This window comes from Aquarana catesbeiana, linkage group LG05, assembly GCF_042186555.1.
Source record: "Aquarana catesbeiana isolate 2022-GZ linkage group LG05, ASM4218655v1, whole genome shotgun sequence".
NCBI lineage: Eukaryota > Metazoa > Chordata > Amphibia > Anura > Ranidae > Aquarana > Aquarana catesbeiana.
The window spans coordinates 529,879,628-529,906,998 of NC_133328.1; the positions used below are offsets into that span (position 1 = coordinate 529,879,628).

At 46.0% G+C, this 27,371-nt stretch overlaps 1 protein-coding gene across 4 annotated transcripts in view; it reads left to right on the forward strand.

The window, feature by feature from the left end:
• Positions 1–27,371, forward strand: part of LOC141145232 (NXPE family member 1-like) — a 216,022-nt gene that overhangs the window by 124,352 nt on the left and 64,299 nt on the right. For all 4 annotated transcript variants that reach the window (XM_073631739.1, XM_073631737.1, XM_073631741.1 and 1 more), the window contains one exon: positions 960–1,021. In XM_073631739.1, coding sequence (XP_073487840.1) covers positions 960–1,021 — 62 coding nt within the window. The remainder of the gene's footprint in view (positions 1–959; positions 1,022–27,371) is intronic.

A 27,371-nucleotide genomic window follows, 5' to 3' on the forward strand; every position in this document is an offset into this window, starting at 1 on the left:
ATGGATTTCATATAGGAATATCTTGGTTCCTTATTCAGAATTTCCCATTGAAATGCATGGCTGTCAAGGTGCCAGATTTCTATCACTTGGCTTGGGCCAAATTGAACTCTCCTATATAGTAGGATGCCCAATGAGTATAAAACAAGTTGAATTTGGGTGAGCCAAGATGGATTTCATATAGGAATATCTTGGCTTCTTATTCAGAATTTCCCATTGAAATGCATGGATGACAGGGTGACAAGTTTAGTAGGATGCCCAATGAGTATAAAACAAGAGGAATTTGGGTGAGCCAAGATGGATTTCATGTAGGAATATATCGGTTTCTTATTAGGAATTTCCCATTGAAATGTGGGGCTGTCAAGGTGCCATATTTTATGATTTCCATCACTTGGCTCGGGCCAAATTAAACTTTCCTATATAGTAGGATGCCCATTGAGTAAAAAACAAGTGGCATTTGGGTGAGCCAAGATGGTTTTCATATAAGAATAGCTTGGTTTCTTATAAGGAATTTACTATTGAAATGCATGGCTGTCATGGTGTCACGTTTGGTGCCATTTTTTAGTATTTCCATCACTTGGCTCGGGCCAAATTGAACTTTCCTATATAGTAGGATGCCCAATGAGTATAAAACAAGTGGAATTTGGGTGAACCAACATGGATTTCATATAGGAATAGCTTGGTTTCTTATTCAGAAAAAGTACATGGCTTCCCATACCTTTTATTTCACAATAGCTTGCCTCTTAGCACTACAAATGGCCAGAATTTATTTACTAGATTCACTCCTTATAGACCTCTATGGGTTTTTCAAGGAAGAGTCACAGATTTGCTCATCCCCGCCCATAACATATGGGCTTTATTTGCTTTTCATATATTTCAATATATTTTAGAGAACACTTTATGATAACATGTAAAATATATTTCTAAATCCACATACATTCTATTTTGTTCTTCTTTTCAAGATCAAATGTCAGATTGGAAATTCCGCAGCAAATTCCTGAGATTATTGTATCTCGATGTCAGAGTAAGTTTAATTCTTCTATCATTATCAAACTGGTATCTATAATGTATACAAATTGAGTTAAAGCGGGGGGTCAGCAACCAGTATATTGCGGACAGGTGAGTGGTAGATCGCAGTCTGGGCTTGCTGACCCATCATCCCAAAGCATTAAACAGAGTGCAATGCAGAGGGACTACTTGTAAAGTTGTAGCTGTAGTTGGGAGCAAGAGCCGCATAAGCTGATGCCTCCTCTGTATCGTTGGCTCCTGTCCCATGTGGAGTGATACCATCTGCACTCCATCCCGGCTAGCGGTCTCCAGAGTGGTGCCAGCAGCAGGAAAGAAGAGGTCTTTAGCTCAGTTGAAGCAATACACTGGGCAAAACAGTATAAGGTTGCTTTCACTCTGATGTGCTGTGTTTTCTCCACATCGTGGGTGCAGTGCCGTGTACCTGCAGCTTTCCTGCGGGTTTGCTGCACTTAGCCATAGACTTCTATTATATCTTGTGGGTTTGGAGCACTTTCTGAAAGCACACTATACCTGCAGGATATAATAAAAGTCTATGGCAAAGTGCAGCTAACCCAGGAAAGTTGTGTATTGCACCCAAAATGCAGGTAAACTGCAGCACATCAGTGTGAAATCAGCCTTATAGGGGGCTCAAAACAGTAATGCCCCGTACACACGGTCGGATTTTCCGATGGAAAATGTCCGATCGGAGCGTGTTGTCGGATATTCCGACCGTGTGTGGGCTCCATCGGACATTTTCCATCGGATTTTCCGACACAGAAAGTTGGAGAGCAGGAGATAAAATTTTCCGACAACAAAATCTGTTGTCGGAAATTCCGATCGTGTGTACACAAATCCGACGGACAAAGTGCCAGGCATGCTCAGAATAAATAAAGAGATGAAAGCTATTGGCCACTGCCCCGTTTATAGTCCCGACGTACATGTTTTACGTCACCGCATTCAGAACGATCGGATTTTCAGACAACTTTGTGTGACCGTGTGTATGCAAGACAAGTTTGAGCCAACATCCATCGGAAAAAATCCTAGGATTTTGTTGTCGGAATGTCCGAACAAAGTCCGACCGTGTGTACGCCCTATAAGAGTTAATTTACATTTGGAGTTTGGGGGGTGGTAAAACCTCAAAGTTAAAACGTGTTTTTATCAACCACACTCCCCCCTTTCACTGCAGTGGCCAGGGGTGTACACATGTTGCAGCTGCAGCAAGAGTTATACGCCCTGCCTTGATTGGTGGGTGTAACACCTGCCAAGCATGACCCATTCAAGTGAATGAGGCCACTCTGCAAGTGCCCAGCAAACTTGTGCAGTACAGCAAACAAGGGGTTAAAGTGGGACGCTTTGTGTTGCTTTCTTACCACCTGCTTTAACCTCTTGCAACCAGCAAAAGCATGCAGCTGTGAGGCTCTTGCAGAGTGGCCCCATTTACTTGAATGGGTCACGATTGTCAGGCGGTAGATCCCACCAAAAGCAACAGGGGGTTTAATTCCTGCTGTGGCATGTGTACACCTTTGACTGCTGCCTCAGCAGCTGAAATGGGTGGGGATTGGGATCGGTAAAACCACGACTCAACCACAGGGTTTTACCACCCCCTAACTGTACATGTGAACAAGCCCTAATGGTACCGTTGCCAAATCCAACTAAGGGCTCATTCACAAGTGCAGCAGGCACTTCTGCTCCTCTGAAAAGTGATCTGAGTGTGTTTGACAGGTGGTGAGGGGGCGATATGTTGCCCCCTCACCACCTCATTTAAACCCATGCAATGCATGTGATTGCGACAGGGTAGTACGGCAATTCGAGTTTTAAATCAGGTGTGAGGACATTGCGACATTGTGCCACGTTGACTTCTCCCATATTCAAAAGTATGCCACAAAGTTAGAAAAGGAGGGGTATTATATCGTTGGTAGGTACCATCATCCTTTGAATGTATAAGGCAATATTGGGTTGAAAGAGAGAACAACAAGGACCTCTCCAATTGGGTCCTGCCTCTTTCAGAAATGTTAGGACTATTGCGGTACCAAGGGGACATAGACAAGGGTATGATAAAAATTATTAGATTTATTCAAAGATAGGATATTAAAAAGTCCAGCAAAGGACACAATATAAACCGTGACATAATAACACAATCACAAAATAATTGTTTACAGCAATGTTGACAAACAAATTATATTGATAATGCCCACACAGAAAAATGAAGGCAGATTGTATGGTACTTGCAGACGTGACCTCTACAGTTTCGCGGTCAAGCCGCTTCTTTAGGAGGCGTCTTAGTACATATTCTACAAAATAAGAAAAGTACAATATCAACATTACAGAACATACACAAAGTGAAAAAAACATATATGTATATAAACACAATATTAATATTGGAGAAGATAGTCTTTGTTTGATGTTGCACTCACCAACCTATGTCCACAAAGGGCTAGAGCTAGACACTGGGAGACGCCCACAATGGGCGTTCCCCCGGGGGCGGGCCTGGGGGGCACTTAAGGTGATACTATTGTGAAAAAATAGAAAATGAGGTATAAATAATTGTAAAATCGGGGTTCTTAAAATAAGAAAACCACCCAGGTGCAAAAGGTCAGGGTAGAAAATGGTGGAGGAAAAAAGGGAAGAGAAAGGGGGGAGGGAGGAGAAGGGAAGGAGAGGAGAGGAAAAGGGGGAGGGGGGAGGGGGGGGAAGGAGGGAAGGAAAGGGGAGAAAGACGGGGGGAGGGGAGAAGGGGGAAAAAAAGGGGGGGAAGAAGGGGAGAGGGGACGTGGGGGGGGAAAGAAGGGGAGAGGGGGCATGGGGGGGGAGAAAGCAAAGGGGAAGGGGAGAAGGGGAGTGGACAAGGGGGAGGGGGGAAAGGAGGGGGGGGAAGAAAGGGGAAAGAAGTGGGAAAGAAAGGGATAGAGAGGGGGCCCACCACCTGACCAGAGTAGTATAACCCCTTCCCGCCGACCGTATGCACATATGCGTACTCGGCTTTCCGGGGTTATACCGGGATGATGCCCGCAGCTGCAGGCATCATCCCGGTACCGTTGTTTTCAGCGGGCGATCGGCTACCCGAGTATAACAACCGATGCGGCTAAAAGCCGCTCGGCTGTTATACCGGAGGAGCGGGAGGGGACATCCCCCCCCTCCCGCCACCTCCCGCCGCTGTTACCGGAGGCCCGGTGTCCAATCGGGAATCTCCGGCGGCTGGGGGCGGGCTGGAACGAAGCTGTGAGCGGCTTCGTTCCAGCCTTCTAATTGTAAACGCGGAAGCGACGTCATGACGTCACTTCCCGTTTACTCGGCTGCCAATGGCGCCGAATTTAAAAAAGTATACAGTATTCAGAATCGCCGTTTTCGGCGATCTGAATACTTTGAAGTGTACTTTGATCCCTCCATAAAGAGTACCTGTCACCACCTATTACTGTCACAAGGGATGTTTACATTGCTTGTGACAGCAATAAAAGTAAAAAAAAAAAAAAATTTTTAAACACAATTTATAAAAGTACAAAAATAAATAAAATAAATAAATTAAAAAAAAAAAATGTTTAAAGCGCCCCCGTCCCCGCGAGCTCGCGCAGCGAAGAAAACGCATACGGAAGTCGCGCCCGCATATGTAAACGGTGTTCAAACCACACATGTGAGGTATTGCCGCGATCGTCAGAGCGAGAGCAATAATTCTAGCCCTAGACCTCCTCTGTAGCTCAAACCTGGTAACCGTAAAAATTTTTTAAAGCTTTGCCTATGGAAATTCATAGGTACCGTAGTTCGTTGCCATTCCACGAGTGCGTGCAATTATAAAGGGTGACATGTTTGGTATCTATTTACTCGGCGTAACATCATCTTTCACATTATACAAAAAAATTGGGGTAACTTTACTGTTTGGATTTTTTAAAATTCATGAAAGTGTCACTTTTCCAAAAATTTGCGTTTAAAACACCGCTGCACAAATACCGTGTGATAAAAAATATTGCAACAATCGCCATTTTATTCTCTAGACTCTCTTCTAAAAAAATATATATAATGTTTGGGGGTTCTAAGTAATTTTCTAGCAAAAAATACGGATTTTAACTTGTAAACACCAAATTTCAAAAATAGGCTTAGTCATGAAAGGGATAAATGAGAGAACTTGAAAAAGCGGGGGTTTTTTATTAAAAATGTATACCCACCGTTGCTGTAATGTTAAAAACTTATAGCAGACTCGCTGGCTATCCACACCCAGGGTGAATGGTAAAAAACAGTAGCCGTAGGGACCAAGCAATGCCACAGGGAGCCTCTAAAGATAAATAGCATAGAGTTGTGTCAGTTTACTGAACACACTTTTTCCAGGGGGAGAAATGCTTCCAAATGAATGGGGAAGGAGATATACAAGGGAGGGAAGGGAGAAGGAAAGTGGAGAGAGAGGGAAAGGGGAAAAGAAGGGGAAGGGAGATGGTACATAGTGGTATCATGGTATCCCCCCCAGAAAGAGACGTGTGGCTGTTACTTACGGGCCTCCAAGCAAGGGTGATGATGTGCTGGGTGTGTGCCTCTCGTAGCGGTCAGGCAAATCTGCAACCTTAAATGCCCCCAACCCGGAAATGAAGCGGCGCTGAAGACATTAGCCGCCGCCTCTTCCGGGTCTGATCCTCCACTGCTGCGCATGCGCAAGGAAACATCCAGCGCAAGCGCGCAGCTCCACAAAGGTTGACGCAGCAGCGTCAATCTGGAGAAGCAACAGTTGGGCTCCGTGGAGCCCCGCCCACTGCCGGAGGATCGCAAGCCCACCGTACAGGGGAGAATGAACTCCTCACGTCACACAGAGGGGGAAAGCGAGTGCAAAACTGAGTGCTCGGATTGGTTAACAATATTTACAATAGATGGATCAAAGACAGGGATGCACAGACACCGGCGCCGGGAACAGACTTCATCTGTGGCCAGGGATGTGCACCACTCTGCCCTGTACAAAAGAAATAAAGAATTCAATGGACATGACAATGGTTACAAATCATGTGATTTACAGAATGCTTACAGTAAGCCAAATCAACAACTTAATACTTGTAAATACATTGTACAAAAGACTATGTATGAAAAGTCCACTTACAGACAGTTATAAGAGGAGCCTGGTTATGCATATAAGACTGGGACATAGGTGACATATATACATATCATAACAGGGTACATATAATGTGGAAAAGGCATGTTGTATTATAGGTACAAAAGATTGTTATTACAACAGGCTAAGAGACAAGTGTCAAATGGAGAGCTACAGCAGAGACTGATAGACCTATTAATAAATCATTCAAGGAAATACTTATAGGAGTGTGCCTCATTAATACCGGGTGGAATCAAAGCGTTGAGTCGCTCAATCCAGAGCGATTCACGCTTCAAGATTTGGCGATCCCAGTTGCCCCCTCTGGGGTCCTCAGGGACGACTTCTAAAACAGTAAATCTGATATAATCAAGGTTGAAGCGATGGTGAATGCCTATGTGGCGGCCCACAGTAGTTAGCTTGCCATTAGTGGAGGCATATAAATGGTCACCCAGTCTCTGCCGTAGCTCTCTGATTGTCTTTCACACATAAAAAGCGCTGCAAGCACAGGTCATGAGATAAATTACACCTCGTGTGCCACAATGGGCTGAGTGTTTTGGAAAAAGCATCTCGCCGTTTGGGAGTAGAAATTGTTGTCCCCTTTGGATCCAGGGGCAGTGTGGGCAATTGCCACACTTAAAGGTGCCTCTGGGTTCTTTTGGGCCAGATGTGGGGATTTTGTAGTGGCTATGAGTGAGCCTGTCCCTCAGAGAAGTGGCCCTCCTAAAGACCAGGTCAGGGGTTGGTTTAATGTATTTTCTGAGCGTATGGTGGTCAGTCAAAATGTGCCAATGGCTTGATAATATGTTACGTAACTAATGGTGATGGGTAGAGAATTTGGTGATGATTTTAGTCATGTAAGGTTTTTTAGGACGTGAAAATAATTTTTGGTCAGAATAAATTCTAAAAGTTTTAGAATAAAAATATTAGTAGGCCAGGTATGATGGTCCTGTTCCATGAGGAAGCAACCAGCCATCCGGACGCCCTGCTCGTGGGGGTGCTTGAGTACAGAGCCTCAACATCAACAGCCACGAGGAGGGCGTCCGGAGGGACCTGGACTCCCTCAATATGTTTTAGAAGGTCGGTAGTGTCCCGAATGTAGGATGGTAATCTCAATACATGGGGTAATAGAAAGGTGTCGACCAATTTACTCACGTTCTCTGTTAATGAACCTTTACCTGAGACGATAGGTCGACCAGGGGGTACAGAGAGGTTCTTGTGGGTTTTAGGTAGTGCATAAAACGTCGGGGTACGTGGAAATTGTACATTGATGAATTTATAGGTATCCTCATCGATGAGGCCCTCTAAAAAGGCCCCCCCGATGAGTCCCCTGAATTCATCAATGGTTTTCTGGATAAAGGTGTTATCAATAGGTGAATACCAGTTAGAGTTGGAGAGAATCTTGAGACACATAGTTTGGTATTGATGATGAGTCATCAGCACCAGGTTACCACCTTTGTCTGATTGCTTTATAATGAGATCAGTATTTTTTTGGAGTTTGGTAACTGCCCGAGACTGTTGCTGGGTCAGATTAGAAGGTAATGTTTGCTATTGCTCTTTTTTAAATGACAGGATACACTCATGTAAGAAGGCCCATATAGATGGGCATGTCATTAAGTCAGGGAAGGCTCTGGATTTCATTTTTAAACTGGGTTTAGGGTTAGGATGTAGAAAATTAGAGATAATGTCCATTTGACTAGAGGAGGGGGAGTCAGAGGTGCCATCAGAGGCATTCGACTCTACCTCTCCTTCGTCCAAAAGTAACCTAAGATCCCGTAGTGCTCTGGACTCAGCTATAGTGAAATTTTTGGGTTTTTTCTGCTAATTCTTTATCCAGGTTGACGCGTCTTCGGTCTTGATCAAACATGTAGTTAAAAGTTAATTTTCTAGCAAATAGATAGAGATCTTTAATTGTCTCATAGATGTCAATTGACTCCGAGGGGCAAAAGCCCAAACCCAATTGGAGAACTTGTTCCTCCTCTGGAGTCAGTTGACAGGATGTTAAATTAATTATGTTAAGAGAGTAAGGATTTACTCCATCATTTGGTGTGACTAGTTGTGAGACGTGCTTGGAACTTTAGCTTTTTGCACAAACGTGTCCAGACTCCACTGTCTGGTGGGTTCTGGAGTTGCCTGTACTAAAAAACCAGGTTGTGATAAAAGTGTCTGTATATTAGGTTGTAGAAGTTTGGGGATGATGTTGTGTAGGGTGGGGTGGAGAGAACCCTCTTGAGGGGTCTGTCCACCCGGCCTTGGTGTTGGTGGTGTTTTTAGTGCTTTACCGTGTTTTCCTTTTTTAGGGTGTTTGGTGGTTGAATTGTCACCTGTGAGGGACCTTTTCCGAGGAACACTTGGTGCTCGTGAAATAGTGGAACGTGTGGTGACCTGTGAAGATAGGGAAGATATAGATGAGTCAGATTCCGTGCAGTCAGTTGCTGTCAGGGTTGGAGGTTTACGACTATAGCTCTTATTTTTTCTGGAATATGGTTTTCCAGACCACTTGTACGCGTATCCCTCCGAGAATGCTAGTTTATCCTGGAAAAATTTCCTTTGTTTTTTAGTGATAATGTCCTTATTAAGGTTTTCCACTTTGTCTCGTACCTCCTTCCACTTGCTTGTGACTGAGGCTGAGTCTTTAATATTGGGGAATTGATTTAACAATCTATCAATTTCACCATCCAAGGTCGTCATGTCTGTACGGTATTGGGTGGTGAGTTGTTGCATGAGTTATATACTACAGTTGGTTAGGATATTCTCCCAGGACTTCCTAAAGTCCGGGGAGGGGTCATTAATAGTTGGAAACATTTGAATCCGGAGCCCTAGGGTGCAAACTTTTTCTGTAATGTACGATTCGAAGTATTGAATGTGCCAATACAGATGAGATTTTTTCTTTAAGAGATTGAACATCCTATCAAGAAACGTTTTGGTTTCATCCTCAGACTGTTGGTTTACTAAGCAACCTGCTTGTATAGTGGACATAAAATCCCCCCAAGCTGTACCCAGGACATCCATTGCCTAGAATTGCAAAAACCAGGACAAGGCCCTAACTGGGAGTAAGAAGGACTCAGTCAATGGGTTTAGAAATGGCTACCCTAAGACAAGAAGCATCTGGATTTTAATATATATAGAAAACAAATTAGAATAGTGGCCTAAAGGGAAATGGAGGGTTTTGATCCAAGGATCAGGGTGTGCTATCCACCCAACATATAATATTCAAAAGTATGTCACAGAGTTAGAAAAGGAGGGGTATTATATCGTTGGTAGGTACCATCATCCTTTGAATGTATAAGGCAATATTGGCATGTGTACACCTTTGACTGCTGCCTCAGCAGCTGAAATGGGTGGGGATTGGGATCGGTAAAACCACGACTCAACCACAGGGTTTTACCACCCCCTAACTGTACATGTGAACAAGCCCTAATGGTACCGTTGCCAAATCCAACTAAGGGCTCATTCACAAGTGCAGCAGGCACTTCTGCTCCTCTGAAAAGTGATCTGAGTGTGTTTGACAGGTGGTGAGGGGGCGATATGTTGCCCCCTCACCACCTCATTTAAACCCATGCAATGCATGTGATTGCGACAGGGTAGTACGGCAATTCGAGTTTTAAATCAGGTGTGAGGACATTGCGACATTGTGCCACGTTGACTTCTCCCATATTCAAAAGTATGCCACAAAGTTAGAAAAGGAGGGGTATTATATCGTTGGTAGGTACCATCATCCTTTGAATGTATAAGGCAATATTGGGTTGAAAGATAGAACAACAAGGACCTCTCCAATTGGGTCCTGCCTCTTTCGGAAATGTTAGGACTATTGCGGTACCAAGGGGACATAGACAAGGGTATGATAAAAGTTATTAGATTTATTCAAAAATAGGATATTAAAAAGTCCAGCAAAGGACACAATATAAACCGTGACATAATAACACAATCACAAAATAATTGAATACAGCAATGTTGACAAACAAATTATATTGATAATGCCCACACAGAAAAATGAAGGCAGATTGTATGGTACTTGCAGACGTGACCTCTACAGTTTCGCGGTCAAGCCGCTTCTTCAGGAGTGGTCTTAGTACATATTCTACAAAATAAGAAAAGTACAATATCAACATTACAGAACATACCTAAAGTGAAAAAAACATATATGTATATAAACACAATATTAATATTGGAGAAGATAGTCTTTGTTTGATGTTGCACTCACCAACCTAAGGGCTAGAGCGACACTGTAAGACGCCCACAATGGGCGTTCCCCCGGGGGCGGGCCAGGGGGGCACTTAAGGTGATACTATTGTGAAAAAATAGAAAATGAGGTATAAATAATTGTAAAATCGGGGTTCTTAAAATAAGAAAACCACCCAGGTGCGAAAGGTCAGGGTAGAAAATGGTGGAGGAAAAAAGGGAAGAGAAAGGGGGGAGGGAGAAGAAGGGAAGGAGAGGAGAGGAAAAGGGGGAGGGGGGGGAAGGAGGGAAGGAGAGGGGAGAAAGACAGGGGGGAAGGGGAGAAGGGGGAAAAAAAGGGGGGGAAGAAGGTGAGAGGGGGCGTGGGGGGGAAGGAGAGAAAGGAAAGGGGAGGGGAAGGGGACAAGGGGAGTGGACAAGGGGGAGGGGGGGAGGGGAGAAGGGGAAAAAAAAAAGGGGGGAAAGAAGGGGAGAGGGCGCGTGGGGGGGGGGAGAAAGGAAAGGGGAGGGGAAGGGGACAAGGGGAGTGGACAAGGGGGAGGGGGGGAAGGAGGGGGGGAAGAAAGGGGAAAGAAGGGGGAAAGAAAGGGATAGAAAGGGGGCCCACCACCTGACCAGAGTAGTATAAATGAGAGAACTTGAAAAAGCTGGGGTTTTTTATTAAAAATGTATACCCACCATTGCTGTAATGTTAAAAACTTATAGCAGACTCGCTGGCTATCCACACCCAGGGTGAATGGTAAAAAACAGTAGCCGTACCAAGCAATGCCACAAGGAGCCTCTAAAGATAAATAGCATAGAGTTGTGTCAGTTTACTGAACACACTTTTTCCAGGGGGAGAAATGCTTCCAAATGAATGGGGAAGGAGATATACAGGGGAGGGAAGGGAGAAGGAAAGCGGAGAGAGAGGGAAAGGGGAAAAGAAGGGGAAGGGGGATGGTACATAGTGGTATCATGGTATCCCCCCCAGAAAGAGACATGTGGCAGTTACTTACGGGCCTCCAAGCAAGGGTGATGATGTGCTGGGTGTGTGCCTCTCGTGGCGGTCAGGCAAATCTGCAACCTTAAATGCCCCTGTGACGGGAGGGCCCGTGGAACTCAGAATACATCTTATGTCTAAGTCACCCTGTGCCATCCTGGCACAGGGTGAGTGAGAAAATATATCTTGGATTACTTAAAATGGGACAGTAATATTTGTCCACAATATCTCCCAGGATGTATGTAGAGACTATTATTGGTTTGGTTGATTCTGAACGCAACCTGTTGATTGAATGAGCTGATCACATTGTCCTCTATACAATGTAGGAGACGGGACGACTCCTATTGGAGCTCATGTTAATAAGGTTAATTAGGTTTTGTTTGTATTGTTAATTGTAATTAGCTCCAGCTATTGTGTTTATATAACTGTGTGAAGCTCGGTGACCACAAGTCTGGGCGAAAGGTCATGTCTCAGTCACCTAGGCTGTATAAAGGATTAGATAATTAGCTCATGTTAATTAGGTTACAGTTGTATTGTTAGAGGAGGTTCCAACAGCATATAAAGTCTTGTAATTTTGATTCTAAATAAAGTTAGTCCTGATGTACTCCAAGACTGGTGTTGTCTAGTTCTTGGGGGTTCCTATAGCCAGATCCATTGGACTTGTGTTCCAGAACTTAGGAAGCGGTATACAGACGGAAGCACTCAAGTGGAGTGAGGGACGTTCCGTGACATTGGTGGCAAGCAGCGGGAAAGCTTCCTGAAGTCTGGGACATCCAAACCTCCAACTGGATCCAAGATCAGCATAGCAGACTTCAGTCACCCCAGCGGAGATATGGACCTGGCATCAGAATTCCCGGGGCTGCTGCGGATCATCCTTTCAACATACACCAGGACTGTGTCTGAGGATGAATACCTGGAGCTCAGGCAGCAAATTCGGGTGGAGCTCTGGATTGCAGCCCTCCGTCTCGCTGGTATAAAACAGGGCAAGTGCTTTCCAACCCAAGAGCAACGGGCCAGTGACCAACGGGCATTGCGGATGGCATTCCTGGGAGAGCAGCCCCAGGAGCAATGGGTGACTGAGTTGGACAGGTTGGTCCAGCAGGAGATAGAGCTGGACAATCGTTATCGGGCTCTGCAATGGCACGCAGAGGAGGCATATTTAGGGGAGACAACAGAATGCTCTCCGGAGGGATATGACTTTGGCGGCCCTGGATTGCTGTGGGAGAACCTTACAGATCTTTTTATGTTTGGCGATGAAGGGGAACCTGACCTTGAGGACCTGAGAGACTATAGAGAGTCTATGCTCGGTCTTGCAGGGATCTCAGAGCTCAAACCTGATCTGGACCATTTGCTAAGGAAGGAACAGCATCTGGAAAGGGCATACAGGAAACTGCTAGAACAAGTTCAGCAGCATGCCAGAGAATCGGCAGTGGAAAATCCGGAGATTGCCGTCCCCAAACCTGAAGTGCTGACAACAGGGCAGAGCTCTGCTAACCTCTGCCCAGAAATGATAGCATCTTCTGGGTTCCATGGACAGGAGATGGTGAACCTCTATCCCCAGACATCAGTTGCAGAGACATGGGATTTGATAAACTTTTCTGCTGAGGAAGAACAACCTGATGAGCCTCCAGCAGAAGAGCTGCTATCAGGGCCAAAGTTCACTGTGTTCGGGGGGCGGAGCTAGCGAGCGGCATGTGAGGAGCCTCTGAAAGGAGCTCCGTAAGCAGACAACAGATCCTGCAGTGATCCTGGGCTAAAGACACCCACTTTTTTCTCAGGTGGTGGGGGATGTGTTCGGGGACACCCCGGGAGTCTCGGGGGATGGTGAAATACGGCCCCCCCCTGGCCAAAATCGACCGGAGAACGGCTGGCGAAATATGCATGGGGCTCTCAAAATGGCGCCGGCACACAGGAGGAGGAGGACGAATGGCCGCCGCTCCACAGGCCTGAGGATCCTTCACAACAGGTGCCTCCTCAGCAAGACAGGGTGAGTCCTAAACCCCGGCGGGCTGATGTGCTGAAGAGGGGGAGATCCCTGGACAGACTGAGAGACTCTAGGGCCAGTGCTGACAGAGCGGTGGAGGGGGGAGAGGAGCCATCCCTAACACAAATAATGGACGCCATACAGGGATGTCAGAGCAAGCTAATAAACCACTTTGACGAGCTGAAGGTAGAATTCTCTTTCATAAAGCATGACATGCAAAAATTAAGAGAAAAGGCACAGATCACGGATCGCCGCCTTAATACATTGGAGGATGTAATCAGGCCATTAGAAAATACAGCACAAGTGACTAAGAAGACACTGTCTGAACATACTTTAAAGATGGCGGATATGGAAGACCGTATGCGAAGGAACAATATTAGGCTGGTGGGATTCCCGGAAGGGGTGGAAGGGAGACATCCTGAAGAATTCCTTGAGAAGTGGTTGCTGGAACATATGCCTTCCAATACCTTTACAAGTTTGTTTGCCATTGAAAGGGCACACCGCATTCCAGGACGGGCACCTCCAAAGGGAGCCCCCCTAGATCAATGATTGCAAAAGTACTGCACTTCCGTGACCGGGAAAATATTCTGCGGGGAGCCAGAACTGGCCCTGAGTTAACGATCGATGGATGCCGTATATCAATATACCCTGACTTTTCTGCAACTACACAGAAGCAGAGGGCTTCCTTTCATCCTGTAAAGAAGAGATTAAGGGATCTTAGCCTGATATACAGCATGCTCTACCCTGCCAAATTGAGGGTGGTGGATAATGGGAAAGTATATTTCTTCAACAATCCCACTGAGGCCTCAGAGTGGTTGGATACACGTGGTCACCAACGGAATAGAGTCTCTCCCAGCCGACCGTGAGTGAGTCCTGTGGAGACATCACTAGATTGGAGACCCGAAGAAGAAATGTCAGCAGAACTTTGGTGTTTTCTTTTTTTTTTTTTGAAAAAAAAAAAAAGGGGGGGGTCTTGTGTTTTTTTTCTCTCTTTCTCTTAATTTTTTTTTGATCGTTTCCTTCAGACCAATCCTAAACTGATACTCAGGTTTCTCCTATTTTTTTTTTTAGCATTTATGCTGGAAACATGGGAGGGAAAGGTTTTTTACCCCTGCTTTATTCCCTCAGGAATGACATTTACAGCTGTGCTTGATATTACACAGATGTGGAAGATGCATTCACATTGGCACGGATATACTAGTTTGCTGATCCTCCCATGGGACACATAATCAGGGGAACTGAACGTTTTTTTTTTTGTTTTGAATTTTTTTTCCATACCTCCTGGTACTGTTTTGAGGGGAGGGAAGAAGGAAAAAGGGGAAAAAGTTTTTACTGATATTGGGACTGTTTATGTCAATTGCCAGCAATATATGCTAAGTCTGCAAGATGCTCTAGGCAATATATTCTTCTATTAGTAGACTTTGTTTACTGTTCTTGCCCCTTTTGTTCAATAGTAGGTGAACGGTTCTTAAACAATACGGGTAGAACTGACCGCCCTTTTGGCGACTGGTCTTATGTGAAGGTTTTTGAGTCGCATCTCTGTTACCTACTTAATTTCAGGTTATGGGAAAAAAGTGCCTGGCATGTTGGGGCTGGGTGCGGGGAGGGGGGTGGGGGAAGTTGGGATGTTCTTTGGGACAAAGGGTCTATGTTAATGCACAGATGGGATTGTCTTTACTTGTGGATTCTGCGTTGGGTACTGCCCAAGGTGTTCGGTGTGGGGGAATATGTGTGAGGGGAGAGGCCTGGAAGCCCGTTTCTACAGAGGACCATACTCAGGGGTGGGGGGAACACCTCCACTCTACTCTTTTTTTTGCTTTTTCATATCTGCCATGGAGGTAAATTTGAGGGTTGTGGCCTGGAATGTCAGAGGCCTAAATGCTAAGTTCAAACGCTCCTTGGTGTTTGAGTATATAAAAAAATACAAACCTCACCTGATACTCCTGCAGGAGACTCATCTGCAGGGCTCCAGGCTTCTCTCTTTAAAAAGGGCTCACATCGCTGGGGCATATCATTCCAGTTACTCCTCGTATGCGAGGGGAGTCTCTACTTTGGTCACCAAGGCCATGCCCATATCCATTCAGACAGTAAGAACAGATGTTAAAGGGCGATATGTGATACTTGTTTTGAAAGTGATGAACATGACATTGACATTTGTGAATCTCTATGTTCCTCCTCCCTTTGCGCTAACTCATCTGGATGATATGATGAAGGATACATATGAGGTAGCGGAGGGGAGGATCTTCATATTGGGGGACTTTAACTCAGTCTCTGATTCAGTGTTGGACAGGTTGGGGGGGACGGGTGGTGCTCCTGCCCCACTGGCGGAATGGATGTCTGCTCATGGCTTTAGAGATGTCTGGCGGTTTCAGCATCCTGATACTAGGGAATATTCCTGCTACTCCGAAACGCACAAGACACTCTCCAGAATAGACACTATCCTAACGGAAGGGGAGGGCATGCCATTAGTTCAGAAGATGTCTTACCTGCCCAGGGCTCTCTCTGATCACTCCCCTATGCTGTTGGAGCTTAATCTGGGACCGAAGCCTGGGTTGCGACTCTGGCGGATGGAAGCTAGTTGGCTTCAGGAAGAATATGTAACAATTAAGTGCACAGAGGCCATCAAACACTACTGGGCTGATAATGCCGGTTCCGGGACCTTTCTCCTTCAGTGGGAGGCCTTTAAGGCCACGTTGAGAGGGGTGTTCATGGCGGAAGTAAAGGGGTTTAAGAAGCAGTTGGCCTCCACACTACAGCATAGGGAAACAGAGGTGTCTCTAGCGGAGGCAGAGTATGTCAGGGATCCCACTGAAGAGAGGCTGTTGACATTGCGGATGGCAACACGGGAGTACAAGACAGCACTAACAGATCATACTACTAAGCTTGGCCTCGCTCAACGTCGGCGTTTGTTTGAATTTGGTGACAAGAATGGCAGATTGCTGGCATACTTGGCAAAGCCGGAATACGTTCCGGTACATATTAAATCGGTTCTCAATGACTATAAGGTGGAGGTCTGCGACTCGGCGGATATTTTGAACACTTTTGTCCTTTTTTATAAGGAACTATATAAGTCTTGTGCTCCTGTGGGGTCAGAAACAGTGGAAACGTATATAGCGGACATCGATCTCCCTAAATTGGAGGAGGACGACAGCACTGCTTTGGAGGCCGACATTACAGTAGAGGAGGTGGAGGAGGCGATTGCCTCCTTCCCCCCTAGAAAATCCCCTGGGTTGGATGGTTTCCCATCAGAGTGGTATCACACATATCGTTACGGATTAGCTCCCCGCCTGCTTAGAGTCTTTAATGCGGCTAGGATGGGCGGTGGGTTGCCCCCTTCTATGAGGGAAGCCTTGGTAGTCCTGATACCTAAAGGGGGGAAAGATCCTCGGGAATGTGACTCTTACCGCCCGATCTCGCTGATGAATGTTGATACAAAGATACTGGCCAAAATAATTGCAAGCAGACTGCAGTCAGTCATTACTAAGCTGGTGGACGCAGACCAAACAGGATTTATTCAGGGTAGGTGCACTCAGATGAATATCAGGAGGCTTTTCCTGAATCTTCAGACGGCTCATGACAACTCCGGGACTAGAGTGGTGGCCTCTTTAGATACAAAAAAGGCCTTTGACTCGGTTGAGTGGCCGTATTTGTTTCAATTGATGAAGTCTTATGGTTTTGGCCCAGTGTTCATCTCATGGGTCCGGCTTTTATATACGGACCCATTGATTAGAATACGGGTCAATGGTATTATATCAGATTCCTTTCCCATTTTTCGGGGCACCAGGCAGGGGTGTCCACTTTCACCCCTACTGTTTGCCCTGGCCATTGAGCCCTTAGCGGTACAGCTGAGGTCTAGTACACAGTTGGCTGGATTGAGGATCGGGGATTTTGAGGAGCGGGTGTCACTCTATGCAGACGATATGCTGCTATATCTCCAGGATCCAGGACCCTCGCTTCTGGAGGCTTTCCGACTGATACAGACGTTTGGAGATTACTCTGGATTCCGTATAAATTGGAAAAAATCTTCTCTTTTCCCTATAGATGAGGGGGTGACTGTTCCACTGGGATGCCCCATTCCATTATCTCCATCTTTCAGATACCTGGGAATTGAGATACAGCTCCCCATTTCCAAGTTCCTGGAGACCAATTTGTCGCCAATTGTGGGGAAGTTTCGGGAAAAAGTTCAAAGGTGGCAGAATTTACCGATCACCCTGATGGGAAGGATAAATCTATTTAAGATGATCTTCCTGCCAAAGTTTCTATATATCCTCTCGAACTCCCCGGTCTTCGTGACATTGCGGGTCTTTAAGAATATTGACTCCATTATTGTAAGTTTCTTGTGGGGGTCTAAAGCTCCCAGGGTCTCTTTAAAGGTTTTGAAACTACCAGTTACATTGGGGGGACTTGCCCTTCCGGATCTGCGCTCCTACTTTATGGCCTCACAGCTCTCTTTCCTGCACTGAGGGTTGTCTCCACAGACACCTAATGCCACTGCCTTGTTGGAGGCTGCAATTGCCACATCGCGGGAGACCCTGCAGAATGTCCTATATAGGAGGGGGGTTCCGGGTAGGAAGATAGGCTCAGTGATGGCGTTACCGGGAAGGGTTTTTCACCTGTGCTCTCAGCGACGGGGTGATGAACCCTTATGGCTATCTCCTAACAGTCCTTTGTGGTACAATCGATCATTGGGGGAGTTTATGAAACTCTCTGATGGCCCAGGGTCATGGGCAAAATACGGTATTAAATATCTCCACCAAATTTGTAGTGATGGTCGTTTGTGCACGTTTACCCAGTTGCGTGAGCAATTTGGAGTGCCGAGGTCTTGGCTCTTCCAATATGCACAACTGAGACACGCAGCATACACTCAGTTCGGAGGGTCTGAGATTCATATCCAGAATACAGACCTGGAAAGAGTACTGATTGACCCTGACGAGTCAAAGAGGATTTCCAGATACTACGGGGCGGTGGGTCCGGGTCAGGTAGCTCTGACCTCCAAGGCCAGGGGGAGATGGGAGGTGATCGTCCCGGAGTTGTCGGAGGAGCTGTGGCAGGAGGTACTGGACACTTTTTTGGTGTCTGTTATCTCCTCCACGGACAGAATGATTCAATATTGATATCTACACCAACAATACTATACACCGTCCAGATTACATCGAATGCATAGGAGAGACTCTGCTATATGTCATAAATGTGGGAAGGAGGAGGGCACATTTGCACATATGGTGTGGGAATGTATGAAGGTGAGACCGTTATGGTCTCAGGTCACTGAATTTATATCAGATAAGTTTGCTTTACCGAATATTTGCTCTCCTATGAGGTGCTTGCTTGGGATTTTTGATCAAGAGGAGTTGAATGCCCACACTAAATTGTTTCTAAGGATCCTGTATTTTGGTGTAAAAAAGCTCATAGCAAGGAGATGGATACATGAGGAACAATTGACGCTAGGGATGTGGATTAATATAATAAACGCAGATTTAATGATGTATAAAATGACCTACGAGGCAAGAGGGGCTACCAAGAAATTTAGGAAAGTGTGGTCTAGGTGGATAGACTCTGAGAATACTCTGGATGTGGAGGCGCCCTAGTATGCTCTATGAGTGATAGAGTTAAATTCTGGAGAGATGATAATAAACTGTTTTGCTCCCCCTTCCTAGATGGGCTAGATATGGTTTTTTGTTTCTTGAGAATGGGCAAAAGTACCGAAATGCAGACATCCCGGGGGAAGGAGGGGAGGGAGGGGAGGGGAGGGGGGGTGTATTGTTTAAAAAAATGCACGAGTATACTTTCATAGGACAGAATTGATGATGGGAAGGACATATGTTAAACCTGTAATATGACTGTTATATTTCTGGAATTTCTATGCTAATGGAACATATGGAATATGTGTAATATGTGTGATATGTATACTTGTTGTGCATAATAAAAATTTTTTCAAAAAAAAAAAAAGTTCACTGTGTTCTGCCCAGCACCAACAGTGGCTTCGGCCTTCCTGAGAGAAGAGGTAGTCGGCCTTTCTCCCACAACACTGACAGGGACATGTGATTTTCTGCCAGCAGCATCTATGGAGTTAAAACAAACTTCTCCAGCTGAAGATCTGGTAACTGAACAGAGGGTCCAAGACCTCTGTCCCACACTTTTACCAATTCCAGAGACTGGGGATTTAATAGACGTTTCTGTAGAGGAGGAACCACCTGGCAAACCCCCAGCAGAAGTGCTGGCAACCGGACAGAGGGTCCAAGACCTCTGCCCCACACCTGCAGCAATTGTGGAGGCTCAGGCTGAGAAGATGGCAATCACTTCCCAGCAGCAGATACAGGGGGAGAAGGGAGAGGAGGTGTGTGTTGTCCCTCCCCAACAGTTGGCCAGGGTGGAGGAAGCGGGCTTTCCTCCCCAGCAAAGATCTGTGTACCTGGGAGACAGTACCATCGACATGTCGTCCCAGCAGCCAGATGAGGGAATGGAAAAGGAAGCAGCCGGCTCACCTCCCCAATGGCAGCTACACAGTTTGGGAGTGGAGGAAGCCAGCCTCCTGCCCCAACGGTTAGCCAGAGCGGAGGATGCGGAGTCCCCAGCAGAAGTGCTGGCAACAGGGCAGAGTGTTACCAACCTCTGCCCAGCACCGGCAACAACTACAGAGTTCCAGGGAGGCGGGGCAGTCGGCCTCCCTCTCCAACAGTTAGCCGGAACAGATGGTGTGGGGTTTCCAGCAGAAGGGCTGGCAACAGGGCCGAGGACTGCTGGACTCTGCCCTCAACTAACAGAGGATGGATTTCCTGTGAAGGTGGATGGGACTTCAGTCTCCACCTGTATACCCCAGGGATGCTGGGCAGTGGGCCCAGATCCCCAACAGCATGACAGAGTGAGCCCAGACACCCTGTCTTCTCTCCAGCGGCAGAAAGGATTCCAGGGAGAAGAGCCAGTCCAGGCCTCTCCCCAGCGGCAGATATGTTCTCTGAGAGAGGCAGAGGTTGGCTGGGTGAGTAATACTTTGTTTGGAACAATTTGTTTGGGGTACTGTGTGGGTACAGGCATTAGAGGACTGGAACTACTTACTAACTTCGGAGTCAACCCGTCTGGAGTCTCCTCCTGTGTTAGTCTCCTGCCGAAAGGGGAGAGATGTGACGGGAGGGCCCATGGAACTCAGAATACATCTTATGTCTAAGTCACCCTGTGCCATCCTGGCACAGGGTGAGTGAGAAAATATATCTTGGATTACTTAAAATGGGACAGTAATATTTGTCCACAATATCTCCCAGGATGTATGTAGAGACTATTATTGGTTTGGTTGATTCTGAACGCAACCTGTTGATTGAATGAGCTGATCACATTGTCCTCTATACAATGTAGGAGACGGGACGACTCCTATTGGAGCTCATGTTAATAAGGTTAATTAGGTTTTGTTTGTATTGTTAATTGTAATTAGCTCCAGCTATTGTGTTTATATAACTGTGTGAAGCTCGGTGACCACAAGTCTGGGCGAAAGGTCATGTCTCAGTCACCAAGGCTGTATAAAGGATTAGATAATTAGCTCATGTTAATTAGGTTACAGTTGTATTGTTAGAGGAGGTTCCAAAAGCATATAAAGTCTTGTAATTTTGATTCTAAATAAAGTTAGTCCTGATGTACTCCAAGACTGGTGTTGTCTAGTTCTTGGGGGTTTCTATAGCCAGATCCATTGGACTTGTGTTCCAGAACTTAGGAAGCGGTATACAGACGGAAGCACTCAAGCGGAGTGAGGGACGTTCCGTGACAGCCCCCAACCCGGAAATGAAGCGGCGCTGAAGACATCAGCCGCCGCCTCTTCCGGGTCCGATCCTCCACTGCTGCGCATGCGCAAGGAAACATCCAGCGCAAGCGCGCAGCTCCACAGTGGTTGACGGAGCAGCATCAATCTGGAGAAGCAAAAGCTGGGCTCCGTGGAGCCCCGCCCACTGCCGGAGGATCGCAAGCCCACCGTAAGGGGGAGAATGAACTCCTCACGTCACTCAGAGGGGGAAAGCGAGTGCAAAACTGAGTGCTCGGATTGGTTAACAATATTTACAATAGATGGATCAAAGACAGGGATGCACAGACACCGGCGCTGGGAACAGACTTCATCTGTGGCCAGGGATGTGCACCACTCTGCCCTGTACAAAAGAAATAAAGAATTCAATGGACATGACAATGGTTACAAATCATGTGATTTACAGAATGCTTAAAGTAAGCCAAATCAACAACTTAATACTTGTAAATACATTGTACAAAAGACTATGTATGAAAAGTCCACTTACAGACAGTTATAAGAGGAGCCTGGTTATGCATATAAGACTGGGACATAGGTGACATATATACATATCATAACAGGGTACATATAATGTGGAAAAGGCATGTTGTATTATAGGTACAAAAGATTGTTATTACAACAGGCTAAGAGACAAGTGTCAAATGGAGAGCTACAGCAGAGACTGATAGACCTATTAATAAATCATTCAAGGAAATACTTATAGGAGTGTGCATCATTAATACCGGGTGGAATCAAAGCGTTGAGTCGCTCAATCCAGAGCGATTCACGCTTCAAGATTTGGCGATCCCAGTTGCCCCCTCTGGGGTCCTCAGGGACGACTTCTAAAACGGTAAATCTGATATAATCAAGGCATTGCAATGGGCACGTTTTGTGCCCCTTCTTACGCCAATTTGTTTCTGGGTGGTTGGGAGCAGTCTGTTTTTGGTGATGACCTATTGGAGCCCTTTTTGAACCATGTTCTGGGCTGGTTTAGGTTTATTGATGACCTACTGGTCATATGGACAGGTACAGAGCAATATTTGAAAGCATTTATTGAGAGGTTAAACACTAACCATTTCAATCTTCATTTTACCTTCACATATAATATTCAGAGCATCTCCTTTCTAGATGTACATATTATCAAAAACTCTGCTGGACAATTAACTACAGACTTATACCGCAAACCTACAGCGGGCAACACGCTGTTGCATGCTTCCAGCTCACATCCCCGCCCTCTGATTCGCAGTATCCCTTGTGCTCAATATTTGAGACTAAGAAGGAACTGCACAGAGGACGGGGACTTTCATAGACAAGCAAACGCTTTACGCACACGCCTCCTGGCTAGAGGCTATAATCGTACCACTTTGAGGAAAGCCTTTAATAAGGCCTTAGCCCAAGATCGACAAACATTACTGTTTGGTCCTTCACGTCCTAAAAAACCTTACATGACTAAAATCATCACCAAATTCTCTACCCATCACCATCAGTTACGTAACATATTATCAAGCCATTGGCACATTTTGACTGACCACCATACGCTCAGAAAATACATTAAACCAACCCCTGACCTGGTCTTTAGGAGGGCCACTTCTCTGAGGGACAGGCTCACTCATAGCCACTACAAAATCCCCACATCTGGCCCAAAAGAACCCAGAGGCACCTTTAAGTGTGGCAATTGCCCACACTGCCCCTGGATCCAAGAGGGACAACAATTTCTACTCCCAAACGGCGAGATGTTTTTTCCAAAACACTCAGCCCATTGTGGCACACGAGGTGTAATTTATCTCATGACCTGCGCTTGCAGCGCTTTTTATGTGGGAAAGACGATCAGAGAGCTACGGCAGAGACTGGGTGACCATTTATATGCCTCCACTAATGGCAAGCTCACTACTGTGGGCCGCCACATAGGCATTCACCATCGCTTCAACCTTGATTATATCAGATTTACTGCTTTAGAAGTGGTCCCTGAGGACCCCAGAGGGGGCAATTGGGATCGCCAAATCTTGAAGCGTGAATCGCTCTGGATTGAGCGACTCAACGCTTTGATTCCACCCGGTATTAATGAGGCACACTCCTATAAGTATTTCCTTGAATGATTTATTAATAGGTCTATCAGTCTCTGCTGTAGCTCTCCATTTGACACTTGTCTCTTAGCCTGTTGTAATAACAATCTTTTGTACCTATAATACAACATACCTTTTCCACATTATATGTACCCTGTTATGATATGTATATATGTCACCTATGTCCCAGTCTTATTTGCATAACCAGGCTCCTCTTATAACTGTCTGTAAGTGGACTTTTCATACATAGTCTTTTGTACAATGTATTTACAAGTATTAAGTTGTTGATTTGGCTTACTTTAAGCATTCTGTAAATCACATGATTTGTAACCATTGTCATGTCCATTGAATTCTTTATTTCTTTTGTACAGGGCAGAGTGGTGCACATCCCTGGCCACAGGTGAAGTCTGTTCCCGGCGCCGGTGTCTGTGCATCCCTGTCTTTGATCCATCTATTGTAAATATTGTTAACCAATCCGAGCACTCGGTTTTGCACTCGCTTTCCTCCTCTGAGTGACGTGAGGAGTTCATTCTCCCCCATACAGTCGGCTTGCGATCCTCCGGCAGTGGGCGGGGCTCCACGGAGCCCAGCTGTTGCTTCTCCTGATTGATGCTGCTGCGTCAACCATTGTGGAGATGCGCGCTTGCGCTGGATGTTTCCTTGCGCATGCACAGCAGTGGAGGATCGGACCCGGAAGAGGCGGCGGCTGATGTCTTCAGCGCCGCTTAATTTCTGGGTTGGGGGCATTTAAGGTTGCAGATTTGCCTGACCGCCATGAGAGGCACACACCCAGCACATCATCACCCTTGCTTGGAGGCCCGTAAGTAACTGCCACATGTCTCTTTCTGGGGGGGATACCATGATACCACTATGTACCATCTCCCTTCCCCTTCTTTTCCCATTTCCCTCTCTCTCCACTTTCCTTCTCCCTTCCCTCCCCTGCATATCTCCTTCCCCATTCATTTGGAAGCATTTCTCCCCCTGGAAAAAGTGTGTTCAGTAAACTGACACAACTCTATGCTATTTATCTTTAGAGGCTCCCTGTGGCATTGCTTGGTCCCTACGGCTACTGTTTGTTACCATTCACCCTGGGTGTGGATAGCCAGTGAGTCTGCTATAAGTTTTTAACATTACAGCAACGGTGGGTATACATTTTTAATAACCCCCCCCTTTTCAAGTTCTCTCATTTATACTACTCTGGTCAGGTGGTGGGCCCCCTTTCTATCCCTTTCTTTCCCCCTTCTTTACCCTTTCTCCCCCCCCTCCCCCTTGTCCACTCCCCTTGTCCCCTTCCCCTCCCCTTTCCTTTCTCTCCCCCCCTCCCCCTCTCCCCTTCTCCCCCCCCCCTTTTTTCCCCCCTTCTCCCCTTCCCCCCCTTCTCTCCTTCCCCCCCTTCCCCCCCTGTCTTTCTCCCCTTTCCTTCCCTCCTCCCCCCCTCCCCCCTCCCCCTTTTCCTCTCCTCTCCTTCCCTCGCACCTGGGTGGTTTTCTTATTTTAACCGGTTCAATACCGGGCAATTTCACCCCCTTCCTTCCCAGGCCAATTTTTAGTTTTCAGCGCTGTCGCACCTTAAACGTCAATTGTGCGGTCGTGCGACGTTGTACCCAAAAAAAATTGACGTCCTTTTTTCACCACAAATAGAGCTTTTTTTTGGTGGTATTTGATCGCCTCTGCGGTTTTTATTTTTTGCGCTATAAACAAAAGAAGAGCAACAATTTTGAAAAAAACACAATATTTTTTACTTTTTGCTATAATAAATATCCCAATTTTTTTTTTTAAAAACACATTTTTTCCTCAGTTTTGGCCGATACGTATTCTTCTACATATTTTTGGTAAAAAAAATCGCAATAAGCGTATATTGATTGGTTTGTGCAAAAGTTATAACGTCTACAAAATACGGGATAGATTTATGGCATTTTTTAAAAAAATATATTTTTTAATTTTTTTAGCAGGGATCGCGATTTTTTTTGGTGACTGCGACATTATGGCGGACACATCGAACACTTTTGACACATTTTTGGGACCAATCACATTTATACAGCGATCAATGCTATAAAATTGCATTGATTACTGTGTAAATGTGACAGGCAGTGAAGGGATTAACCACTAGGGGGCGGGGAGGGGTTAATATGTTTCCTAGGGAATGATTCTAACTGAAGGGGGAGGGGACGCACTAGGGGAGGAGACCGATCAGTGTTCCTCCGTTCTGGGAACACAGATCGCTCTCCTCAGAGCTGACAGGCTGTGGATCTGTGTGTTTACACACACAGATCCACATGCCGGCCCGGTTAACGGGCAATCGCGGGTGCCCGGCGGACATCGCGCCCGCCGGGCACATGCACCGGGTCCCGAGGAACGTGGCGGGCGAGCGGGCGCGCTCCCGGCGGCGCGCACGCGCCACCTAGACGGCCGGGAATCCCAGGACGTCATATGACGTCCACCCAGGATGGGAGATCCCATCTGTGGACGTCATATGACTATGGGCGGGTAGGGAAGTGGTTAAGAACAATTTACAATTATTTATACCTCATTTTCTATTTTTTCACAATAGTATCACCTTAAGTGCCCCCCTGGCCCGCCCCCGGGGGAGCGCCCATTGTGGGCGTCTCACAGTGTCGCTCTAGCCCTTTGTGGGCATAGGTTGGTGAGTGCAACATCAAACAAAGACTATCTTCTCCAATATTAATATTGTGTTTATATACATATATGTTTTTTTCACTTTAGGTATGTTCTGTAATGTTGATATTGTACTTTTCTTATTTTGTAGAATATGTACTAAGACGCCTCCTGAAGAAGCGGCTTGACCGCGAAACTGTAGAGGTCACATCTGCAAGTACCATACAATCTGCCTTCATTTTTCTGTGTGGGCATTATCAATATAATTCGTTTGTCAACATTGCTGTAAACAATTATTTTGTGATTGTGTTATTATGTCACGGTTTATATTGTGTCCTTTGCTGGACTTTTTAATATCCTATCTTTGAATAAATCTAATAACTTTTATCATACCCTTGTCTATGTCCCCTTGGTACTGCAATAGTCCTAACATTTCCGAAAGAGGCAGGACCCAATTGGAGAGGTCCTTGTTGTTCTCTCTTTCAACCCAATATTGCCTTGACTTCTCCCATGTTATTTATGTAGATCTCCACCTATTTAAGGTTGCTTACCCCAGGATGCTATTGGATTCAGTACACACCAAGGGAATTCCATTTCACAGAAGTTGGGAGCGCAGTCTCCAAAATAATAAATAATAAAATGTATTTTTGTGAAGTAGTCCACATAACAAAAAATCATGTGAGAGAAATAAGATGACAAAGAAAGTGCAGCACTATATAATATTTAGCGAATGTCCATGTAATAAATAGATAAATGATAATAGTCCCAAGTGTAATCAATCCTTTTAAGCAAAAAGTCTTTGATAAGTTCCAAAATTCCACCGTGACAGTGGTGTGCCAAAACACTCACCAGAGAGTGAAAATAAAACGGCATAAGCATAGTTGCCAACACTGTAAAAAAATTTTTAGAGACGCTTTTTTGGCCGTAGGCGGAGTCGCATTATAATTAGGGGGGGCATGCGTTTGTAGGCGTGACATAGAGAAAATTAAAATGCGGTGCGCACAGCACCAAAAAATGGGCGTGGTTTATGTGAAATAGTGGGTGTGGCTTAAATGGGCTTGGCTCAAAGGGGGTGTGGTTAGAGTCTGAGATGAATGAGGGATGGAGAGGGAAAGGGGGGGGAGAGGGATGGAGGGACAACAGCCCCAGATCCTACACCACAATAGAAATATGTGTATTCCAGAGTTTAACAATCAGCAGATAAAGATACTCCAACACCTGGTGTTAGCACTTAAATCATCCCGGCACCATGGTTGTTATGGTGTCAGGATGATTGACGCGCATTATTTCTATTATTACATTGTAATATAAAATTAAATCATTCTACTCACCATAATGCAGAATCAGTGGGACTCCTGAGCGTGTCACCTGCCACCAGCAGAGTCCGTCCTTGCATCAGGTGTCCCCAGCAAAGTCCATCCTTGCATCAGGTGTCCCCAGCAGAGTCCGTCCTTGCATCAGGTGTCCCCAGCAGAGTCCATCCTTCCATCAGGTGTGCCCAGCAGAGTCCGTCCTTGCATCAGGTGTCCCCAGCAGAGTCCGTCCTTGCATCAGGTCTCCTCAGCAGAGTCCATCCTTGCATCAGGTGTCCCCAGCAGAGTCCATCCTTGCATCAGGTGCCCCCAGCAGAGTCTGTCCTTGCATCAGGTGCCCCCAGCAGAGTTCATCTTTGCATCAGGTGCCCCCAGCAGAGTTCATCTTTGCATCAGGTGCCCCCAGCA